The 23,697-nt window shown below is 39.2% G+C and overlaps 1 protein-coding gene across 2 annotated transcripts in view; it reads right to left on the bottom strand.

The window, feature by feature from the left end:
* Positions 1-23,697, bottom strand: part of DNA2 (DNA replication helicase/nuclease 2) — a 1,108,563-nt gene that overhangs the window by 574,851 nt on the left and 510,015 nt on the right. For both annotated transcript variants that reach the window (XM_044056952.1, XM_044056951.1), the window contains exon 14: positions 3,058-3,167. In XM_044056952.1, the coding sequence (XP_043912887.1) occupies positions 3,058-3,167 (110 nt within the window). The remainder of the gene's footprint in view (positions 1-3,057; positions 3,168-23,697) is intronic.

Below are 23,697 nucleotides of genomic sequence, written 5' to 3'. Positions count from 1 at the left end.
TAGATGAGGCGTACACACTTCCTGAATCTGTCCAACACAACACTGTGAGGTGAATGGACAGAGGAGCTCTCTTCCACCAGCTCCTTCTTAGTAGCTGCCGCCACTACCATGAAATCTACAAGAGGGCCTTTCCTCCAATGGAGTCTTTCTTTAAGAGCAACAAAAAATGTATTAGGTTTCACTGGGATGGGTTCAACAGTGTCCGGTTACTTCCATAAGCACAAAGAGAAAAGAGGTCTACCATCTTGGCAGCAGGGGGAACCACCGAAGGAGATGGGCCAGAGCAAAAAGCTTCGAGGAAAACTGACCTTGTGGGAATCTTAGTGTCTCCTCTTAAAGACTTCTGCTGTGGGGGTTCAGGAGAGGACTCAGAGATGGATTCTATGTGGAGAGCAAACTAAAAGACTTCAGAAACTGGCTGTTCCAATGAAACAGGAACAGCAGGCCTTGAAACCTTTGAGATCCTATTGAGATGGGTAGGATCCAGTTCAGAAAGGTTGGATCTCTCTCTCTCTCTCTTGGCTGGGAGAGGACTTTCTTGAAAGCTTCAAATACAGAGTTCGAGACAAATCTGAAATGCCCCACTTCTGAAGCCGAATCCCCTGAAGGTGGTTTAAACCTGGACGGTGTCCGGCTTGGAACAGAGGCCGACGCTGAAGATGAACTATCCAGAGCCAATGTTCCTAAAGGGAGAAAAGGATCCAAAAATTTTGGATCCAATCCCAACCTACTGGAGTCAGTCCCGACAGTGTGGATTCCAGAACTCCAATGCTTGGAGCAACTTTGTCAGAGAACTCAGAGTTGAGGAAGAATGAAGCCTCAGCTCAAATGTAGACCTGCCTTGGGTTAAAGATGGATTTAAAGGCTCTGATACTAGAGGACAGATCTGAGAAAAAGCTATCAAGAATCTAGAAGGTGAAACATGCCTCCCGGATCTGGCAGTGGTTGGTGCCAGATCATCCCCCAACTGAATATGGGTCCAAAAAAAATGCCTCATTAACCTGTCCACGTCCACTTCTATGAGGCTCCAAGTTGACCTGATGAACCTTACAGGAGACACAGAAGGAAGGAGGCCTGGAAGGATATCTGGTCCTATCCTGAAGGATTGGAGACTGGAGACTAGGAGGTCTCAAGTCCCAGTGAAAAACCTGATGGTGTAGCAGATCTGAAGATTATTAGATCTGAAAAAAGTTCTGGCTCCAAGGGCTTGAACATTTTCGCTGGACAGGCTGGAGGCGATTAAGTCAATGGAGTCAGAGACCTGTTTGTCAAAGGCTTAGACACATCCTTTCCTGTCTCTAAGGGCCTCTCTTTCTTTCCAGCCATTTTTGAAGAGGAAGTAGTAGAAGAAGGGGAAGGAGTAGCAGCTGCTGACTACCCTGAAGCTGAAGACAACCCTACAAAATAAGCTTGTTCTTCCTTCTCAATGTGAAAGCTCTGTCAAAACTTCGCAAACAGAATATGGTGTCTACAGGTGAGACAGCCTGAAACAGTATACGCATTTCTCATGTGCATCAGTTTTTGATAACTTATGGGGGCAAGCAATACACTTTTTAAAACCCAAAGGTTTGTCCAACAATGTTGAATGAGTGAAAGTTTTTTTTTTTTTTTTTTTATCAAAACGGTAGAGTAGTGGAAAGAGGTAAACAAGAAAGTAATTCAGCTATACAGAGGTAATTAAGGGGGAGGGAAACCATAACATGTAAAGTCATAAAAAAAAAAAAAAAAAAAAAAAAAAAAAAGAGATAAAGGAAGAATTTGTCAAAAATTCTAAATTAATCTCTCTTGAGCACAAAGACCCACTGTAACTTTTCGAGTAATAAACATGATCTTGCAAAAAACAAAAGATAGGCAATGGATAAGCTAGATCCACAAAGATGAGCCACAGCTCTTACAATCAGGAACTTTATTCCAAAGACAAAATCTTGTAAAAAAGGTTAGCACTTTCGTTTAGAAAAATGTAAACTTCTTCAGACACCATTTCTTAAAATGTTCTGATTTAAATACTAAACCTTATAATGCCATCACATCCTCTTAATTAAATACTATTCCATTTAAAGTAATACTTATTTTTAAAAATTATATACATATATTCTAAGTATTACTTTAAATACTTATTTTTTAAAAATTATATACATATATTCTAAGTATTACTTTAAATGGAATAGTATTTAATTAAGAGGATGTGATGGCATTATAAGGTTTAGTATTTAAATCAGAACATTTTAAGAAATGGTGTCTGAAGTTTACATTTATCTAAACAAAAGTGCTAACCTTTTTTACAAGATTTTGTCTTTGGAATAAAGTTCCTGATTTTAAGAGTTGTGGCTCGTCTTTGTGGATCTAGCTTATCCTTTGCCTGTCTTTCGTTTTTTGCAAGCTTGGTTCAGTAGATTTGTGTTTAATAAACATGATCTGACGCAGATTGCTCTATTTACAGGGTTTATGGGCAGGGGAAGTAGCCTGTGCACCAGATCCAAAGCTTGGAAGTGGCCATGGCCAGATCCAGCGTTTGATCAGAGGATCCAGCCGTTGAGGAATAGATGGACAACACAACAAATTCAAAAACTAAATCAAAATCTTGTCTCAAAAAAGAAAAAGAGAGCTTTGTGCCTCAAAAACAATAAAACAATCTCTACAACAGTTTAACTACTTTGAAAACAACCAAAGGAATTTACTTAACCCACAAACATACACGCATGGCACTTTTGATACCAAATGATTTTGGATACAGTGAAATTGTTAAAGAACATAAAACTTCAAAAATAATCATGTTAAACAAATGTAAGTAAAATGAACTTTTTACCTGACATTATCAAGCATTCATAAAGAAATTTCCTGAAAAAGCAATCCCATGGTATAGTTTTAGTGGGTTATCCAGTTAAGACAAAAAAATTCCCCAAAATCTACTTTTAAGGAAAAAATTAACAAAGAAAAATGGAAAAAGTGGACAATAAAAAAAAATTAAACGCCCATGAAATTTATTACATGCACCATGCACATTAAAACAAATGTTAGTGAAGCAGAAGTGAAGCAGTGACAATATTCCTATCTTACCAAAGTACAGATTGTGGTTGTTTTTCCTGTTCCAGGCATACCAACTATCAGAGTATAATCTTTGGAAAGCAGTACTCGTTTCATTGCTTGCTTCTGTGGTTTATTTAAACCTTAAAGAAATGAGAAATTAAGTAATTTTTAGTGTACCACCAAGTATTCTGATGTTGGAAGCTCTGTTCTCAACTGTTATGCAACAAAATATGGGTCTGTTTTAGAAAACCAGCCATGCAAACTGATTTAAGGGTATGTATATATATATATATATACATATATATATATATATATATATAAATATATATATATACACACACACACACATACATATATGTATACGCATACATACATATAAATATATATATATATATATATATATATATATATATACACACACACACACACGTGTATATATATATATATATATATATATATATATATATATATATATATATATATATATGTGTGTGTGTATGTATATATATATATATATATATATATATATATATATATATATATATATATACACACACACACACACACACACACACACACACACACACACACACACACACACACACATATATATATATATATATATATAAACAGTACCAATTACACTGGTTTTTAAGTGCAATAAAACAATTAAGAATAACGCCTAACAGCATGGTTTGAGAACCTTTGCTCTATTCTATTTTTAGCACATTTCACTCCATCACAGTCTGCCTGCAGTATATTTATTTTTTGACATTTGCAACTCCACTGACATTCTGATCTGCCATCCTCAGTTTTGCCTACTCAACCATCAAACGAGCAAAGCCTTTCATTTAAACATACAGAACTAATAAGGGATACAATATCAGCTAAGCTTATGAAATGTTACGTTGTATCCAATCATCTCACTTCAGCATCCAGAAGATGAAACAGCAAGATAGACACCCTGCCTACTTCAGATTTTTATTAATGGAAAAAGACATGTAGCTTCACACCTCTGGCCAAAAAATGAGCATCCTTGCTTTTCTTTTTATAACAAATTAACTGTAAGTCCACTGTAATCAAGTGCCCCTTTCCATGTACGACCTGGGGGAACTGTCGGGTTAAGTGACCTGCTCGGTCACACAGTAGGTAAATGGCGGTGAAAGGAATCAAGCTTCACGAATTTGCTGCACTGTTGTACTTTGCACAAGGCAACTGGCTAGCTTGTCACTGCTTGAGCAACTTCACTCATCTCAGTGTTGATATACAATCTACTTTATAAACATTACTGTCCCCACTACAAGTCAAACACTAAATGCAAGCACCTCACTCTACAATCCAAGGGCAAATATAAAATAATCTCTGACACTGCACAGGGTACCTTTTACATTAGAAATAGGAGAAAACAGATTTAAAGGTGACTCAGCAAACAAACCATTTTATCTGTGGATATCAGAAATAAAAGAAACTACCCTGACATTAAGAATAAGTTATTAGAACATCTCACAGAAACCAACAGGTGCTACCGTTTCAGAGATGATGGTTAAAAAGAAACCATTAACTAAAGCTACAATGGTAGGTAGTGATTTATTACTACACCTTTTTGATGTTTACTTCTAAAAAATATACCTGCATACACATTTTTCTAAGGTATACAATTGTGGTTGAATTATTCACAAAACTGATGTCATATCATCAAGTACTGTAATTACTGAACTGTGGTCCATTCTTGTCTATTTTATTCAATGTCAAAACCCTACCTGTAAATCTGCAATCATCTAGTGTTTGGACATTACATGTCTTGAAAATGACACCAAATACAATACTTTAAGTTTAGTACTGCATTCTTGACCCAAAATGTAGCTGGAAAGAATCCTTGGACCAGTCCACCAAGCTGGAAAACAAATCAAGTACATACAAAAATTAGAATTTTGTTCCGACAGGTATTTTCCATAATTGTTGAGAGATCCCTGATGCACTACTAGGCATGAATGAGCTTACCTTATGCACTACATGTTTGCTCGCACCATATTCACTGCTGACTTTTGCTTCTCATCCTCAATCTTTCACTGATTCCAGCAGATATCCCAGCCATTCACCAAGAATCACAGCAACTCCAAGGGCCCTGAACATATTCCCTGAGATGGGGAGAAATATCCACACAACGCACCACTGCTAATCTGATCAAACCACTATTAAAACGGTGTCTTCCAGAATGAGGGGCATTAGTGGAAATAGATTTCTTGACTGTGCATTTAATGGACAGGCAGCCTATAAATATTTAGTACTTTACTTTCACCCTTAGCTGCTGACCCTTGTATAGTACAGTACTGCTACTTAACTACTCTGTAGGAATGACCTCTGAAATAACCACATAATCGTGTTTTGTTTGCTCTGGCCATTCATTTCCTCCGAAATGTGCAGCTGTCATAAAAACTTTTAAATGCAAGTCCTTAAAGTTCATCAACAACACCGTCTCATACCAGTGAATGTCACTGTAAATCCAGTATCCATCATTTTTGGAGATTATATGCAAAACAACAGTCCAAAGACATTTAAGAGTTCCCTGTATGAAATTGTATTCATTTAAGTTCCAAAGCACCACTGTTCTAATACTGAACCAGACAGTTCCTGTATGTGGGCTTTTGAAAAGGCAAACAGCTGTGCATTATGTATGGATTTTGGAATCTACTGATGTACAGCTAGATTTTCCTGCAATAGTTTTTTTTTCTTCATATAGCAGTTTTACAGTTTTTTAAATGAGTATAACTTCACCATTTGTTAACTACGTTCATACTGAATTTTCGGGTTCCTATTAGATCAATGATAATTCAAAATATTGAATGACCTAAAGGTCGGAAATGCCAGATCTCGATCTGTGTTTTGTGAGATCGTGGTACAGTGAAGATTGGAATATTTGCCCTTTCCTCACTGTAGTGCAATCTCGGAGTTGGTATATATATTTAGCGTGGGGGGGGGTTGTAGCCTTCCCCCCACAATTGCGAGTTCAAGGTCTTGCATTTCCGACCTTTAGGTCATTCGATATTTTGATTTTTCGCTGTTCTGATATAGACCCAAATTTCTGGATGTGTGAGCTTTCACCCTGTGACGTGCACAGCTGTCATTGAGCATTCCTATCTAAAAAGCACCAGCCTGCAATCAGTTTGTGGAATCCTTTTTCAGCAGACAGGTATGTCAGCTGTGCAGCTCATGTGGTGCAATGCCGTAAATCTGGTCTGAAAAAGTTAAACAATTATGAAGTAATGAGTATTTAACGCAACTATTAAAACTACTATAATTTTAGTGTTTCTGAAATATAGTTTCAAGCCAAATGCTGATTCATAATGTCAACATTTCTTCGCAGCATATTTTCAACCTACCATTTGAGTTTGCAGCTTGTGAACTGCACAAGTATCATTGTACAATTGTGTCCAAAAATACTTAACTACACGTATACTGTTATGCAATTCTGTTTAAAAATATTTTGTAATTAAGACTACTAAATGACAGTTTTAGAAAGAATAGCACAATGGCAGCCATACGCATTTCATACAGTGGGAACTCAGTACGTTGAAATTTCGTGTGACATTTCAAGAAATAGTGAAATTACAGATGTTTTAATTTTTAAGACTGGCAGTCTCACTAGCAATATCAAGTGATATCGATCTTGCACATAAATTAAGGAACAGACAAGAAACCTCAAGTTAGAGGCTATGAGGCTTTAAAAGCAAGTTTTACTAAAAGGTTGTCACTAGCTATCCTGCACTAGTGGAGTACAGCAGTAAAGCTCTAACTACGGCCAAGGCACCAAGAGTTTATTAGCAACTCAGGTGGCTAAAGGCGCAGGCAATAGATGATATCTGCACCTGTCCTGGTTGGAGGTGTGGTGCGGTGGTGGGCTTAGCCAGCTGTTGCCACTACTTTGCTGGGACAGCTTTCACTGGAGGGGGGAGAAGTATCAGGGTGCTAGTGCAGGGAGAATGTAGGTGCGACTGTCCAAGTCAGTGACAGTAACCCTTGGTGCATGTGGAGTAGGGTAAAGTGGTCCTTGCTGTGGCTTAAGAACTCACCAGCACTTTTGCAGGGACAATGAAAAAATGCCCTCATAACCTTTGCAAGGAGCACAAAATTTTTACCTGTATGGCAGTGGCTTGTGCCCTACTGGAAGTGGGAACATTCCAATATTGACAAATTGGTATATAGTAGATTTAGGCAGAGAGGGGGGAAAAATTGATCACTGGTAGCAAAAAAAAAAAAAAGTACATTTAAAGGTATAACATACAAATGCTGTATTTGGTCTTGAAATCAGAACCACACTCACAGACTGAGAAACATGTTTATTTTATCAAGTCTTGATATTTCCTACATTTTAACACTACTTTTGGACACTATATATTTATTTTTATATTTTTAAAAATAATTCTAGAGTCTGCCCACATGGGGTCTGGTGTCTTGATTTTTTAAGGTATCCCATCCATAATGCAATGTTTGGCTTTAAAATATTACACCATAGCCCCTAAAAGCTCCTGTCAATGTTTTGACTTTACATGTATTTTCACATATACCCTGCTTTCTTTCAGTCAGGTTTAGTTACCATTTCTTGCTTTTCAATGACTACTTAAGACACAAACAGGGATAATCACACACAACAGTATTCTCAGCTGTCAATCACAGCCACAAACAGCTCAAATTTGCCACTGTGACAGATACGAGGGGGAGGTGTTTAGGGGGAAGGGAAATGAGTTTAAAGACTACAACTCAGGCATAAGAAAAGAATGAAAATTAGCCACTTTAGAAAGAAAAAGAAGTAACAGGCACTGGCAATAATGTTTTGTGTGTACTCTCTCCCCACCAGGGGTTACACGGCCTCTACCACTAACGTGATGGGAAGGAGAAGTGGAAACACACAGCAGAGTGTCTGGCAGCATCATACACATTTATGTGTACACCAAGGGAGGTCCTGTCATGCTCTAAATGGGCACATCTGCTGATGCCAGCTGTATCACCACGTTGTATTAGTTCCAGCCACCCCATATAGATTTCATTGGCACTTGTCATGTGATCACAGCACTGCCCAAATCAATGATGTAGTTCCAGGTCACAGACAGAAACCACTCCCTCTTAGAACTGGTTAGCAAACAAAATGTACTTCACTTCCAGACACCAAGTCTGTCTTTATAATCATATGGTTTTTAGTTGGGAACTTATCTCAACCAAAACATGATGAAGCCTATCATATGAGATAAAAACATTTGTTATTCTAACCTCTATTACTGGAGTCCTGTAAAGATAATACTAACAAGTATGTGCCTGTTTGACAAGGGATTTTGCTTGGTAGCAACCTGTTTACCAAGGCATTTCAATTTTGTGAAAATGGAGACAGGACTGGCAATATCTGAAAGGAGTGAGGTTGCAATACCCATTTTATGAAACTTAATGAAGACGAGAGGAGAACCATCTGCAATAGGAACTGCTGCTCAAGTGTCAATTATCATCATCAAGATAACTCATGGAGGAAGGCAAGCCTGAAATGGGGAACACAAGGAAGATAAAACAAATAAGGCATCCCCATTAATGTACTATTACAAGCTAGACTAACATATTCAATGATTCATGGAGTGAGTCCCGCTACAGATTGATGGCTGGTTGGCCAATCACAACTACCAAACCTTGTGAAAACGTCTGGTGATAAGAATATCTATGCAGTGATAATCTCAATGTATCAAAGTGTTTCTACTAAATGATATAGGAAGGCATGTAACAGCTTTATCTTTCAGCTACTGGTTCAACATTATGACTTGTATTTTTATGTCAGGATAACCCCCAACTCCAAATATATTGGCAACTCATGGTCTTTGAATAATAGTTTAAATCATTCTACTTAGGAAGACACCTGTGTATTCATTTAAACTACACTGCTCAGTCAAGTGTACATTTTTTCCAAATATAATATAATACTGTCAAAGTAGTACGTGTGCAGCCTTAGTGCATAAATACCCCCCTTGTAAGGGAGTAGGAGCATTGTTAAACAAAATCACAAAAATGCATATTGCTGGTGGCAGCACTGAACAAACTTGAAAAAAAAAAACCTTCCCCTAGTTATGAACTAACTGTAAATTAAATTTAAGTCCTTGTACTGGTTACTTTGTTCCATTAAATGACATAATGTAACAGTAGTTTCCCTAGTGCCCGTGCCAGGCTGCCAGTCACCTGACATGGATGGCAATGAAGAAACAGACTGCCACTGCTTCCTCCTGCAGCCCAAACATCTCCATGGCAGTGATGCTCATCTCCCTTAAAACAACAAGAGGAACTTCAAAAGACCTAATTGCCTTGGTCTCCATAGGGAAGTAATCTTGTAGTCAAGCAAAGAAATGTATTTTATTTGTTTGTTTGTGTTAAGAAAACCTGGAACCTCACACATGAACAATAACAAATGTGTGTTGCATGAATTCTGGGAAAGAAAAAAATATTTTCCCAAATTAAATAAAAATGTTTTAAACATACTTTTAACAAATAAAAAAAGAGAGGCTGCAACCCAACAGTCCCTTACTGCAAGTTGCCACTGAAGCAACATCTGGAGCTTTAATTAATTTGTATTTGCTTATAAGGGTAGAACACTAATCACAAAAATAACCAACTGCAGGCTCAGTCTAGGTTACAACACATCGGAGCAAAAGCAGTATACAATATACATTTACATATAGGTTAACATACGTGAGCAAACACTGTACAATATACATTTACATATAGGTTAACATATGTGAACAAACACTGTACAATATACATTCACATATAGGTTAACATACATGAACAAACACTGTACAATATACATTTACATATAGGTTAACATACGTGAACAAACGCTGTACAATACACATTTACATATAGGTTAACATACGTGAACAAACGCTGTACAATATACATTTACATATAGGTTAACAGACGTGAACAAACACTGTACAATATATACATTTACATATAGGTTAACATACGTGAACAAACACTGTACAATATACATTTACATATAGGTTAACATACGTGAACAAACACTGTACAATATACATTTACATATAGGTTAACATACGTGAACAAACACTGTACAATATACATTTACATGTAGGTTAACATACGTGAACAAACACTGTACAATATACATTTACATGTAGATTAACATATGTGAACACTGTACAATATACATTTACATATAGGTTAACATACGTGAACAAACGCTGTACAATATACATTTACATATAGGTTAACATACGTAAACAAACGCTGTACAATATACATTTACATATAGGTTAACATATGTGAACAAGCACTGTACAATATACATTTACATATAGGTTAACATACGTGAACAAACACTGCACAATATACATTTACATACAGGTTAACATACATGAACAAACACTGTACAATATACATTTACATATAGGTTAACATACGTGAACAAACACTGTACATTTACATATAGGTTAACATACGTGAACAAACACTGTACAATATACATTTACATATAGGTTAACATACGTGAACAAACACTGTACAATATACATTTACATGTAGGTTAACATACGTGAACAAACACTGTACAATATACATTTACATGTAGGTTAACATATGTGAACACTGTACAATATACATTTACATATAGGTTAACATACATGAACAAACACTGTACAATATACATTTACATGTAGGTTAACATACGTGAACAAACACTGTACAATATACATTTACATATAGGGTAACATACGTGAACAAACACTGTACAATATACATTTACATGTAGGTTAACATACGTGAACAAACACTGTACAATATACATTTACATATAGGTTAACATACATGAACAAACATACATGAACAAACACTGTAAAATATACATTTACATATAGTTTAACATAGTGAACAAGCACTAAAAATTCAACAACAGGATATATACGTACATATTTACATAAAATCAACAGAATGATGGGGATCACAAGAAAAAAATAAAGTAATACAGTAGAGAAGAAGGGTCTGAGGGAGTTTAGAGCAGGTTTAACTTTTGTAGAGAAGTCATTAGCATGCAGTCAGATGAGAATGAGTGGGTATTCGATTTTGCAGAAGAATGTTAGAGAAGTATGTGTGTAGGCTAACCAGCACACAAGAGTATGCAGATAGTGATGTGATTTAAAAACAGGGTCCGTCCCTGTGGAAGCCAAATTAGGGTTGCCACCTTTTCAAATGGCCAAAGTGGGACATTTTTGGTACAAACATCAGATTTTACAGGCCGACACATACCCACGGTCAGTACAAAAGTTAGAACTTAAATTTACTTTACTCTCCTCCCTAGGTCAATTTAAAACTAGACCAAACAACATCTGGCACTAAACTGGCTATATAATTTTATCAAGCCTGGCTAACTCTCTTCTAGATTGTGCAAAATCTATTAATCAGCTACTGTTTAATTTACCCCTGGCTTTCACCAGGGTTTAACTCTAACCTGTGGAACATGTTTATTATTGTTTGCTTATGTACTCTGTCAAAATTATAACTGTAACATAGGTTAGTACTGAGCTATCTGCACGAAGGCATTTATTAGCCCAGCCATGTTGTGCGGTATTCACTGCCCCTTTAGTAGTTCCCTAGACTCTTGTACTAGCAGCTAGTACCCTTGGCCCCTATCTAGTAGTGCTGTTGGTGTGATCCCCGGTGTGAACTTTCTGTTAACCATCCACTCATCAAGGTTCCTCTTGAAGAGTGATAGTGAGGGTCTCTGCCTTATGTAGATCGGGACCCTGTTCCACAGTAAGGGAAGACATGTTTTTAATGTTTTTGTTTACCTTGGAGCTTTTCTCCCCAGGCCTCCGCTGAAAATGGACATGCATCCAGTTGGGCTATCCCGGTCAACAAATGTAAAATAAATAAATGATGCGACACTCTCTGCAGTTAAATGACAGCAGCAGACAACATCATTTGTTTACAGATGAGAATGTAGCTGAAAGTTAAGCTGGACTCTCTAAAGGAGGACAGAATACAGTGAAAGCAAAATTTTGAGACCTCAATGGAGGATAATTAATGGACCAAACACTCATGATATGATAATAGTGACAAGTGACTGGGAGCTGATACAGTTGGTCTCAGAGAGTATTTGGTTATTTTTTTAAGTGCTTTTTGCTCCCAAGCTTGCTGACCATCCAGCCAGCTCAGTCGGACTCCAGCCTATTTTTCAGAGCCACTGGGAGGGGGACATGATTTAGGCAACCATGACAAGTGCTTATGTTCTCACAAACATTGCGGCAATGAGGATATTTTTGTTACTGGTCTAACCCATCCTGCTAAGGGAAAGGGGAAGGGGGAGAGATGTACAACTTGTGTCACTGTTCAGGCCACTATGTCTTTCCCTGCACTTGTTGATGAAGGCTACCACAAAAGCATGTCCTCAGAGTGCAGGTCCATTTCCTCCTCTAAAGGGCTGCTGCAGCATGTGACTGGCTCTACCCCTGCCCCTAGGAAAGGGACATTCATCCTCCCTGCCAGCACCATTAAGCACCAGAGTCGCTAACTGAACTTGAGGTCACCTAAGCCATAGCCCGGGGTTTATCCCTCTACACCATTGGGCAGGCTACTCTATTTTATTTTGCATATCAAACTTCATTTTCAAGTGCTTCCATTTTTCAAGCCAAATGAATGTCCATTACAGGCTGAACATTCACAGTACTGAAAAGGCCTCTCAACAACGTTCTGTTTTCTTTAAATACAGGTAAATGCAATGTCAAGAGTCTGACTGAGAAATAAGGATGAAGTTCACCTCTGGAACTTAAGTAATTTTGAATATTGCATTGTGTTTTCCTTAACCTCCATTTTTTTAAGGTTACCTGACTGTTCAGTACAATCTGCTGTATATAACCAGAGTGTGAGGTGTTGGAAAATTCCTACAAAGTTTATTTTCTAGGTATATGAATCATGTTTGCTATTCTATTACTAAAGTTTTGGAAAATTTATGTTTTGCAAATTAACTGAAGACACACTTAGGGGCAAAGCATTTACAGTAAGTTTACTTCACATTTATATACATGATGACCAACTGTGTTCTGTCATTGCTATGAAGATACTCCAGGAAACAGTGCGTCAGAGATGCATTGTCAAAATTAATATACATTTTCTTTTATTCAAGTATTGCAAGAGTGAGAATTTAGCCTTTACAGATAACAAGGAATTTTTTTGCAGTCTTATTACAAGTTCACAGTCACATGAATAGTCAGAAAGAGACCCAAAGTTGTGACTGAGTGGGAAGAGCAATACACTGTATTATTCTGGAAAATCATTCTGTAACTATCAAAACTAATCACGGATTCTTCCTATGGGAATGGTAAGGGCATTTTCATGTGTGTTCTGATGAGAAAGCTATAATATCTGATAAAAGAAACTACTACCTACAATCCCAACAAACTAATCAAAACAACCCACAAAAATTTTGGGCTAGCATTAACCAGCTACGCCATCCAGGTCAATCTACTTCTCCAGACCCTCAAAATACTGACCACAAAAATCCAATGAATACAGCTAATGCTTTCAATACCTTTCTTACTAATGCTATACAAACACTAGCTAGTCAACTATTACCTAATAGCTTCACTCTACCTTCCTATAAATCAACCTTACCCCCTACTTTTCATATTCAACCTGTCCCAACAACATATATTCTAACCCTTCTACAGAAACTAAAACCATGCTCACCCTCAGCAGACCAACTACCTTAGGTTCATAGGTTGGTACTAGGCTATCAGCCCTAGGGCCTATACAAGCCTAGCCATAACAATTCCCTTGCTATTTCTTCCCACATTATTTACTTTCCTGGACCCCTGTCTAGCAGGGCGACTGACGTGATCCCTGGGGTGAATTTCCTTTCTCCCATCCAATCGTCAAGGTTCCTCTTGAAGAGGTCCAAAGAGGCACTCTGCTTGACATGTATGGGCAATCTATTCCAGAGTCTGGGGAGTCTCTGGGTCAGGAACCTATCCCTCCAGCATGTTTTGTTTATTGTGATGACAAAGTTTAGATCCCTGGAGCGTGTAGCTCTGAGGGATTGGGATTTCTTTAAGTGTAGCATGTCCAATATCTCTGGGTTTGACATGGCCTTGTAAGTTAAGAAGAGATCGCCTCTGAGTAGACGATATGTGACAGAGTATAGCTGGAGTTTAAGGCGGTCAGCGTAGGGCATCTGCTTTAGGCCTGTGATCCTTTTAGTGAGGTATTTCTGAGGCCTTTCCAGTTGTTGCAGATGTCTTGAGAGGTACATACCAAATGGGGTGTTGTATTCTACAATGGGTCTAATGAGGGATGAGTACAGTGGGACAATGGGCGGCACAGTGGTGCAGCGGTTAACGTTGTTGCCTCACAGCAAGAGGTTCTCTGGTTCGATTCTCGGCTGGGGTGCCTTCTGTGTGGAGTTTGCATGTTCTCCCTGTGTTCGCGTGGGTTTCCTCCGGGTACTCCGGTTTCCTCCCACATTCCAAAGACATGCATCTGGAGCATTTCTCCCCGGGCCTCCGCTGAAAACAGGCTCTGTGGAACCTAGTCGGACTTTCCCAGTCAACAAATGTTAAATAAAAAAATAAATAAAATAAAACAATGACCTCCTTTTTTCTGGACGAAAAGCCCTTCGTGATGAGGTGTGCCACATAGAAGGATTTCCTGACTGTTGTGGCGATGTGGTTATCGAAGGTGAGACCACTGTCCAACCTGTGTCCCTAAGTCTCTTATCACACTTTCTGTGTTTAGTGTACTGCCACCTATATGGTAATTCATGGATACATGTTTTTTCCCAAAGGGGATAACAATACATTTCTTGGCATTGAGCTTGAGCCCATGGCTCTGGCACCAAGCATCTGTTCCTGTAAGGCCCTTTTGTAGAGTATCCACATCATTTGGGGATTCAATAATGGCTCCCAGTTTGCAGTCATCTGCAAACTTTGTTAGCCAGAGTCCCTTAGTGTTGACATGTACTTCAGAGAAGTAGATGCCAAACAAGAGCGGCCCCAGGACTGGACCCTGAGGTACTCCACTTGTCTGGAGCTGGATTTGGAGTCGGCTACTTTTACAGTGTGGGTTTCATCAGTAAGCCATTTAGCAACCCATTGGGTGACATAGGGATTAATGCCCAACTTAGTAAGTTTATCTATGATTCCAGAGTGGGGGATGGTGTCAAAGGCCTTGGCAAGGTTTAGATAGGCTGTGTGGACCACTTTACCCTTATCCATGGCTCTTGAGACTGATTCAAAGAAGTCAATCAGGTTCAGGAGACAAGATCGGCCCTTCACAAACCCAAACTGGGTGGGGTCCAGTGTTTGAAGGTTGCCAATGTCTTTGTTTATAAGTTCCATGATAATACGCTCCATGGCCTTGCAGATAAGGCTTGTCAGACTGATGGGACGGTAGTTTCCTGGATCCAAGGTGGATCCTCCCTTGTGGATTGGGATAACTGTAGCTCTGCGCCACTCAGTGGGCACGAAACCTGAGGTGAGGCTATGATTAAACATGACACTTAGGTGAGGTGCCAGTTCATATTGTAGTTCATGTAGTACACAGCCCGGGATGTCATCTGGCCCCATGGATGCTGTATTCTTGGCTTTAGAGAGTGCGTTTTGTACCTGTGTGGCCGTTATTACTGGAATTTGGCAATCTTCCGGTATTGAGATGGGCCATTTAGGGGGTGAATTTATACCTGCTGAATTCCTACAACAACCAGCCAAAGCTATTGCTTATCCCATTTCTATTCTGATCAATAACACTATTACCGAAAGTCATATCCCCAGTTTATGGAAAATTTCCCATATTATCCCCCTCCATAAAGGTGGACACTCCACTGAACTCTCCAACTACTGCCCCATTGCCCTTCTCTCTCCTTTGGCAAAGATCATGGAGAAATGTATTCACAGACAAGTACTTGACCATCTAACCCAAAATAATTTACTTTCCAACTGTCAACATGGATTCAGACCTTCACATAGCACTACCACTGCCCTTTTTTCCTTCACAGATTGTATCAACAAAAAACGCAATCTTAACAAGTTTTCTTCAGCACTATTTATTGACCTGTCTAAAGCTTTTGACATGGTAAATCACCAAATTCTCATCAAAATACTGAAATCCCTGTCACTAGATACATCTTCTATAAAGTGGTTCCAGTCCTACCTTGATAAAAGACAACAGGCCGTACTATGGCACAAGTCTCTCTCCTCTCACCTGCCCGTCAACCTTGGTGTCCCTCAAGGGTCCATCCTAGGACCTCTACTTTTTTCCATATTTATTAATGATCTTCACCTTGCCATCCCCCAAGCCACATACATAAAATATGCAGATGACTCCACACTGATATGCTCAGCCACCACCTCTTCTGAACTTCAATCTCTTACCCAACATGTATTTAACACAGTTGAGAAATGGTTCACACATAGATGCCTTCTCCTAACCCCCCAAAAGACTAAACTCCTCCTTTTCTCTCCCACCAATAAGTCCTCTCCTCTAGATTTCTCAGTTATCTCTACCAATAAAACTATTATATCCCCCAAGCCAACCACTAAACTACTGGGTATCACCATTGACAACAATCTGAACTTTGATATCCATATCAACAATACTATAAAAATTGTCAACAAAAAACTTGGCTCTCTCTATAGGATAAAATCCTTCCTCCTACCTTCAGCTAAAACCACTATAGCACACACTCATCTAATCTCTTCACTTCTTTATGCCTCTCCCATTTTCACTAATCTATCTAAAATAATCTTAGCAAATTGGAAATGTCCTACAATAACATTGCCAGATTTGCTACAGGACACCCATTTAGAACCCACCATTGCATTAATTTAAAGCAGCTGGGATGGCTTGAACTACAAAATCTGATTAAATTCCATCAACTATCCATAGCCCACAATACTCTTTACAAACCTTCCAAAACTCCTATTCTATCCACACTCATCACTCCCTATAAAAACCTGAAATCGTTAAGGTCTTCTCAGAGACTTCTAGTACATACCACTAAACCAAACAACAAGGCTGGTGACTCCCTCTTTTCTAATATTGTTGGAAAAGTCTGGAATCTCCTCCCCAGTGAACTCTCCTCACTTCCCTCAGTATCATCCTTCAAAAACAAATTGAAAGTGTTCCTCAGAACACACTGGTAATTGAAAGTGTTCCTCACAACACACTGGTTATGCCCCTGTACTAACCCTGACTAGATATGAACTCTCCTCACTTCCCTCAGTATCCTGCTTCAAAAACAAATTGAAAGTGTTCCTCAGAACACACTGGTCATGCCCCTATACTAACCCTGACTAGATATGAACTCTCCTCACTTCCCTCAGTATCCTGCTTCAAAAACAAATTGAAAGTGTTCCTCAGAACACAGTGGTTATGCCCCTGTACTAACCCTGACTAGATATGAACTCTCCTCACTTCCCTCAGTATCCTGCTTCATAAACAAATTGAAAGTGTTCCTCAGAACACACTGGTTATGCCCTGCACTAACCCTGACTAGATATGAACTCTCCTGACTTCCCTCAGTATCCTGCTTCAAAAACAAATTGAAAGTGTTCCTCAGAACACACTGGTTATGCCCCAGTACTAACCCTGACTAGATATGAACTCTCCCCACTTCCCTCAGTATCCTGCTTCAAAAACAAATTGAAAGTGTTCCTCAGAACACACTGGTTATGCCCTGTACTAACCCTGACTAGATATGAACTCTCCTGACTTCCCTCAGTATCCTGCTTCAAAAACAAATTGAAAGTGTTCCTCAGAACACACTGGTTATGCCCCTGTACTAACCCTGACTAGATATGAACTCTCCTCACTTCCCTCAGTATCCTGCTTCAAAAACAAATTGAAAGTGTTCCTCAGAACACACTGGTTATGCCCTGTACTAACCCTGACTAGATATGAACTCTCCTGACTTCCCTCAGTATCCTGCTTCAAAAACAAATTGAAAGTGTTCCTCAGAACACACTGGTTATGCCCCTGTACTAACCCTGACTAGATATGAACTCTCCTCACTTCCCTCAGTATCCTGCTTCAAAAACAAATTGAAAGTGTTCCTCAGAACACACTGGTTATGCCCTGTACTAACCCTGACTAGATATGAACTCTCCTGACTTCCCTCAGTATCCTGCTTCAAAAACAAATTGAAAGTGTTCCTCAGAACACACTGGTTATGCCCCTGTACTAACCCTGACTAGATATGAACTCTCCTCACTTCCCTCAGTATCCTGCTTCAAAAGAAATTGAAAGTGTTCCTCAGAACACACTGGTTATGCCCTGTACTAAGCCTGACTAGATATGAACTCTCCTCACTTCCCTCAGTATCCTGCTTCAAAAACAAATTGAAAGTGTTCCTCAGAACACACTGGTTATGCCCTGTACTAACCCTGACTAGATATGAACTCTCCTCACTTCCCTCAGTATCCTGCTTCAAAAACAAATTGAAAGTGTTCCTCAGAACACACTGGTTATGCCCCTGTACTAACCCTGACTAGATATGAACTCTCCTCACTTCCCTCAGTATCCTGCTTCAAAAACAAATTGAAAGTGTTCCTCAGAACACACTGGTTATGCCCTGTACTAACCCTGACTAGATATGAACTCTCCTCACTTCCCTCAGTATCCTGCTTCAAAAACAAATTGAAAGTGTTCCTCAGAACACACTGGTTATGCCCCTGTACTAAGCTGACTGGTTATGTATCTCTTAATACTTTGCTCTTCCTACCCCTTCTACTCATTAACTGTAATTCCTTCCTTATTAACCATAATACTATCTCCCTCTAGAACATCTTGATTGTACTAGCATGCTATGTTATGCCTGTATTCTGCACTGCTGAATTTACTGTGATAACCTGTAATATGTATTATAAATAGGATTTTTTTTTGTTTTGTTTAATGTTTCCTTATTTGTTATTGTGTTAATTTCATTGTTCTTGGAGCTTATCTCCCCGGGCCTCTACTGAAAATGGACATGTATCCAGTTAGACTAGCCCGGTCAACAAATGTAAAATAAAATGTAAAATAAAAAATAAATAAAATAAATTTATTGCAGATAATGGTGCTGACTGTCTGGGTGAGAATGAATTGTTCTGGTGTCTCCAGATATGATTCAAAAGGGAAGGCATGTGCTGTACAAACGGTACATTTGAGTGGTTATACTGTACACTGCTTCCCATAGATGATAGAGGGAACACAATGAATACTAGCAACGGGATTTTTCACCTTACTGTTCCTCAGATATATGTGCATGCAGATTAACCTGGATAGGGTACGCTAACAGAGTAACTAGTGCTAGAAACAAAAAGGTCCAAAGCAAAAGTACTAAAAGGAGGATAACTAATGCTAGAGACAGAAAGGTCCAAAGGCAAAAGTACTTAAAGGAGGATAACTAATGCTAGAGACAGAAAGGACCAAAGGCAAAAGTACTTAAATATGATAACTAATGCTAGAGACAGAAAGGTCCAAAGGCAAAAGTACTAAAAGGAGGATAACTAATGCTAGAGACAGAAAGGACCAAAGGCAAAAGTACTTAAATATGATAACTAATGCTAGAGACAGAAAGGTCCAAAGGCAAAAGTACTAAAAGGAGGATAACTAATGCTAGAGACAGAAAGGACCAAAGGCAAAAGTACTTAAATAGGATAACTAATGCTAGAGACAGAAAGGTCCAACGGCAAAAGTACTAAAAGGAGGATAACTAATGCTAGTGACAGAAAGGACCAAAGGCAAAAGTACTTAAATAGGATAACTAATGCTAGAGACAGAAAGGTCCAACGGCAAAAGTACTAAAAGGAGGATAACTAATGCTAGAGACAGAAAGGACCAAAGGCAAAAGTACTTAAATAGGATAACTAATGCTAGAGACAGAAAGGTCCAACGGCAAAAGTACTAAAAGGCGGATAACGTACTAAAAGGAGGATAACTAATGCTAGAGACAGAAAGGTCCAAAGGCAAAAGTACTTAAATAGGATAACTAATGCTAGAGACAGAAAGGTCCAACGGCAAAAGTACTAAAAGGAGGATAACTAATGCTAGAGACAGAAAGGACCAAAGGCAAAAGTACTTAAATAGGATAACTTAATGCTAGAGACAGAAAGGACCAATGGCAAAAGTACTAAAAGGAGGATAACTAATGCTAGAGACAGAAAGGACCAAAGGCAAAAGTACTTAAATAGGATAACTAATGCTAGAGACAGAAAGGACCAAAGGCAAAAGTACTAAAAGGAGGATAACTAATGCTAGAGACAGAAAGGACCAAAGGCAAAAGTACTTAAATAGGATAACTAATGCTAGAGACAGAAAGGTCCAACGGCAAAAGTACTAAAAGGAGGATAACTAATGCTAGAGACAGAAAGGTCCAAAGGCAAAAGTACTTAAAGGAGGATAACTAATGCTAGAGACAGAAAGGACCAAAGGCAAAAGTACTTAAATAGGATAACTAATGCACTAATGCTAGAGACAGAAAGGTCCAACGGCAAAAGTACTAAAAGAAGGATAACTAATGCTAGAGACAGAAAGGACCAAAGGTAAAAGTACTTAAATAGGATAACTAATGCTAGAGACAGAATGGTCCAACGGCAAAAGTATTAAAAGGAGGATAACTAATGCTAGAGACAGAAAGGACCAAAGGCAAAAGTACTTAAATAGGATAACTAATGCTAGAGACAGAAAGGTCCAACGGCAAAAGTACTAAAAGGAGGATAAATAGAAGTTATGTCCTTACCATAACGTTCCATGTGGAGTGTTCATCTCGCCTTTGTTCTTACACATGGGTTCGGAGCCGATCCTCGGCTCCGTGTCGGCCGGTTGCAAGCTCTGCATCGAGAAGAAGCTCGAGACAATCTAATACCCACAATCCCCCTCTGCCTTTACCTCAGATCTAGTTTGCAAGCAAACCAGTCTCTAGAGAGAGCACACTCATGCTTACATCACATATGCACAGAACTAAGAGTCTATATATATATAGACACATACACATATATATACATGCCAACTATGTACACAACAACTGCAAAGCAGAAGCAGAATGCCCCAGGCCAGGCACCAAAACTGAACGTTCTTCCTAAGGGCGGAGGGTGGAATGTAAGAACAAAGGCGATGAACACTCCACATGGAACGTTATGGTAAGGACATAACTTCTATATGTGATAGTGTTCAATCTCGCTTGTTCATTACATGGGTAGCCCCTAGCTCCTTGTTCCTGAGGAACTCACGGAAGGATTCTTGAGCACAGTGGAACCAAAGGTTGCCCTGTCCCTAGAAACCTTGTCTACCTTATAATGAGAAATGAATGTATGTGGCTTAGACCAAGTAGCAGCCGCACAAATAGTGTCTAGTGGTAGGCGGGCTGCATGAGCCAGGGATGTAGACACTGACCTTGTGGAATGTCCTTTGGGTTTGTGCAAAAGAGTTTGATTTGAAGAATCATAGACATAGATTATACAATCCGATAACCACTTAGAAAGAGTTCTTTTGGTAACCGCTAATCCTTTCCTGTTATCAGCAAAGGCCACAAAAAGTTGATCAGTTTTCCTGTGATCTTTGTTCTATCCAAGTAAAATCTTAGCTGTCTGTGAACATCTAATTTGTGCAACATATACTCCATTTTGTTGGAGTGATTCTTGAAGAAGGTGGGTAATTCAATGGACTGATTAATATTGTTAATAGAACAAACTTTAGGGAGGAAGGATGAATTAGTTCAAGAGAAACTCTGTCAGAGTGGAAGATCAGATAAGGGTGCTTGATGGAGAGCTTGAAGTTCAGATACTCGCCTAGCGGATGTAATGGCTACCAAAAAGAGAGTCTTCCAAGACAAAAATTTTAACGGGCAAGAGGAGGCTGGTTCAAAGGGGGCAACATTAATTTAGATAACAAGTTTAGACACCAAGTTGACGTAGGAGAACTAATTGGTGGTCTAATATGAAAAAGTACAGTTTTGTACCTACCATAAATGTAGATGTTCGAGGATCCACATTGCTGCAGTCCTAACTATTGGGTAGTCCGCTGTCCAGTCGGCCCGCATACCAAAGTATATGGCTGGAGTCGGTCAGGGCGCATTAGAGTGAGGTCAGTACGCCAGGGTACTAATGCGCATGACCGACGCCATATCCTCAGTCTTTTCTTGCCCCAGATGTCAGAAGACCCTGAAAAGATAAGGCCAAAAACCAAAAACTCCCAAAATACCTGCACCAAAAAATATATGTACAAAATATACAAAATTAGCAGAATATAACCTCACCTACACAACCACCCCTAAACACAGAGGGGAAGGAGGGAGGGTAAATTGGACTGCAGCAATGTGGATCCTCGAACATCTACATTTATGGTAGGTACAAAACTGTACTATGTTCTTCATTCCACATTGCTGCAGTCCTAACTATTGGGTAGAATCCCAAAGCAGAAGTAAGGGAGGCTGGCAAATCATAAGGAAGCAGGAACTGACAACATGCCTTGCAAAATAGCTGTGGCAAAACCAGCCCTAGACTTAGAGTAGAGAGGAAGGTGATAATGCCTAGAGAAAGTATGCACTGAACTCCAAGTAGCTGCCTCCAAAATATCCTTAGTTGCCACCCCCCTTAGAAATGCTGTGGAAGTGGCAGTAGCCCTAGTGGAATGAGGCCTAATCCCAGCTGGAATCTCCTTGCCATGATGGGAATAACAAAATGTAATGCAACACCCAATCCACCTAGAAATAGTTTGTTTTGACACAGGCTTGCCCTTTGAACTCAAAGCAAAAGAAACAAACAACTGCTGAGACTGCCTAAAATCCTTAGTCCTGCTCAAATAATAACGCAATAGCCTGTGTACATCTAAAGTGTGCAAAATCTTTTCCCCTTTATTTTGGGGATCTGCAAAAAAAGGTAGGCAAATGAATAGTTTGGTTTAAAGCCACACTAGAAACCACCTTAGGCATAAAGGAAGGATTAGTACGTAAAGATACCCTATCCTTATGAAAAATCAAAAAAGGCTCCACTGCCATAAGGGCCTGTAACTCAGAAACCCTTCTTGCAGAAGTAATGGCCAACAAAAAAGCAGTCTTCCATGACAAGTATTTCAATTCAGCAGTAGTCATGAGGCCCAAAAGGTTGTAGAGTAAGTTTCTCCAACACAAAATTGAGATCCCAAGCAGGAGTAGGAGCTCTACATGGGGGTCTTATATTCTTTGCCCCTCTAAGAAATTGCTTGAACAAAGGATGCGAAAACAATGGTGGGTCACAATCATAGTGAGCTGAAATTGCTGCAGCATGAATCTTAATGGAAGAGAAAGACAAACCTTTGTCCAGTAACTCAGTAAGATGTTGAAGAGCCACACTCAAATTTGGCTCAGAAATCTCCAAATTGTTTGCTGCACTCCAAAATAAAAATCTCTTCCATTTTTCTGCGTACACTTTCCTTGTACTAGGTCTTCTGGCTTCCATAATCACATTTAAAACTTGTTGAGGAAGCTGAGACCTGCTGTCTTTCAAAACAGAATATGCCAGGCTGTTAGATGTAGAGAGTGAAGCTTGACATTGAGCAGATGACCATCCCTCTGAGACAACAGGTGTGGAATCAAGGGTAAAGGCCATGGAGGCTTCCTTACCAGACTCCTCAGTAATGGGTACCAGTGCTGCCGAGGCCAATCTGGAGCTATTAAAA

This window comes from Protopterus annectens, chromosome 14.part0 (assembly GCF_019279795.1).
Source record: "Protopterus annectens isolate FY-2018-M chromosome 14.part0, PAN1.0, whole genome shotgun sequence".
In the NCBI taxonomy this organism is placed as follows: domain Eukaryota; kingdom Metazoa; phylum Chordata; order Ceratodontiformes; family Protopteridae; genus Protopterus; species Protopterus annectens.
The sequence above is the reverse complement of the archived record's forward strand: the minus strand, read 5'-3'. Positions and strand labels throughout refer to the sequence as shown.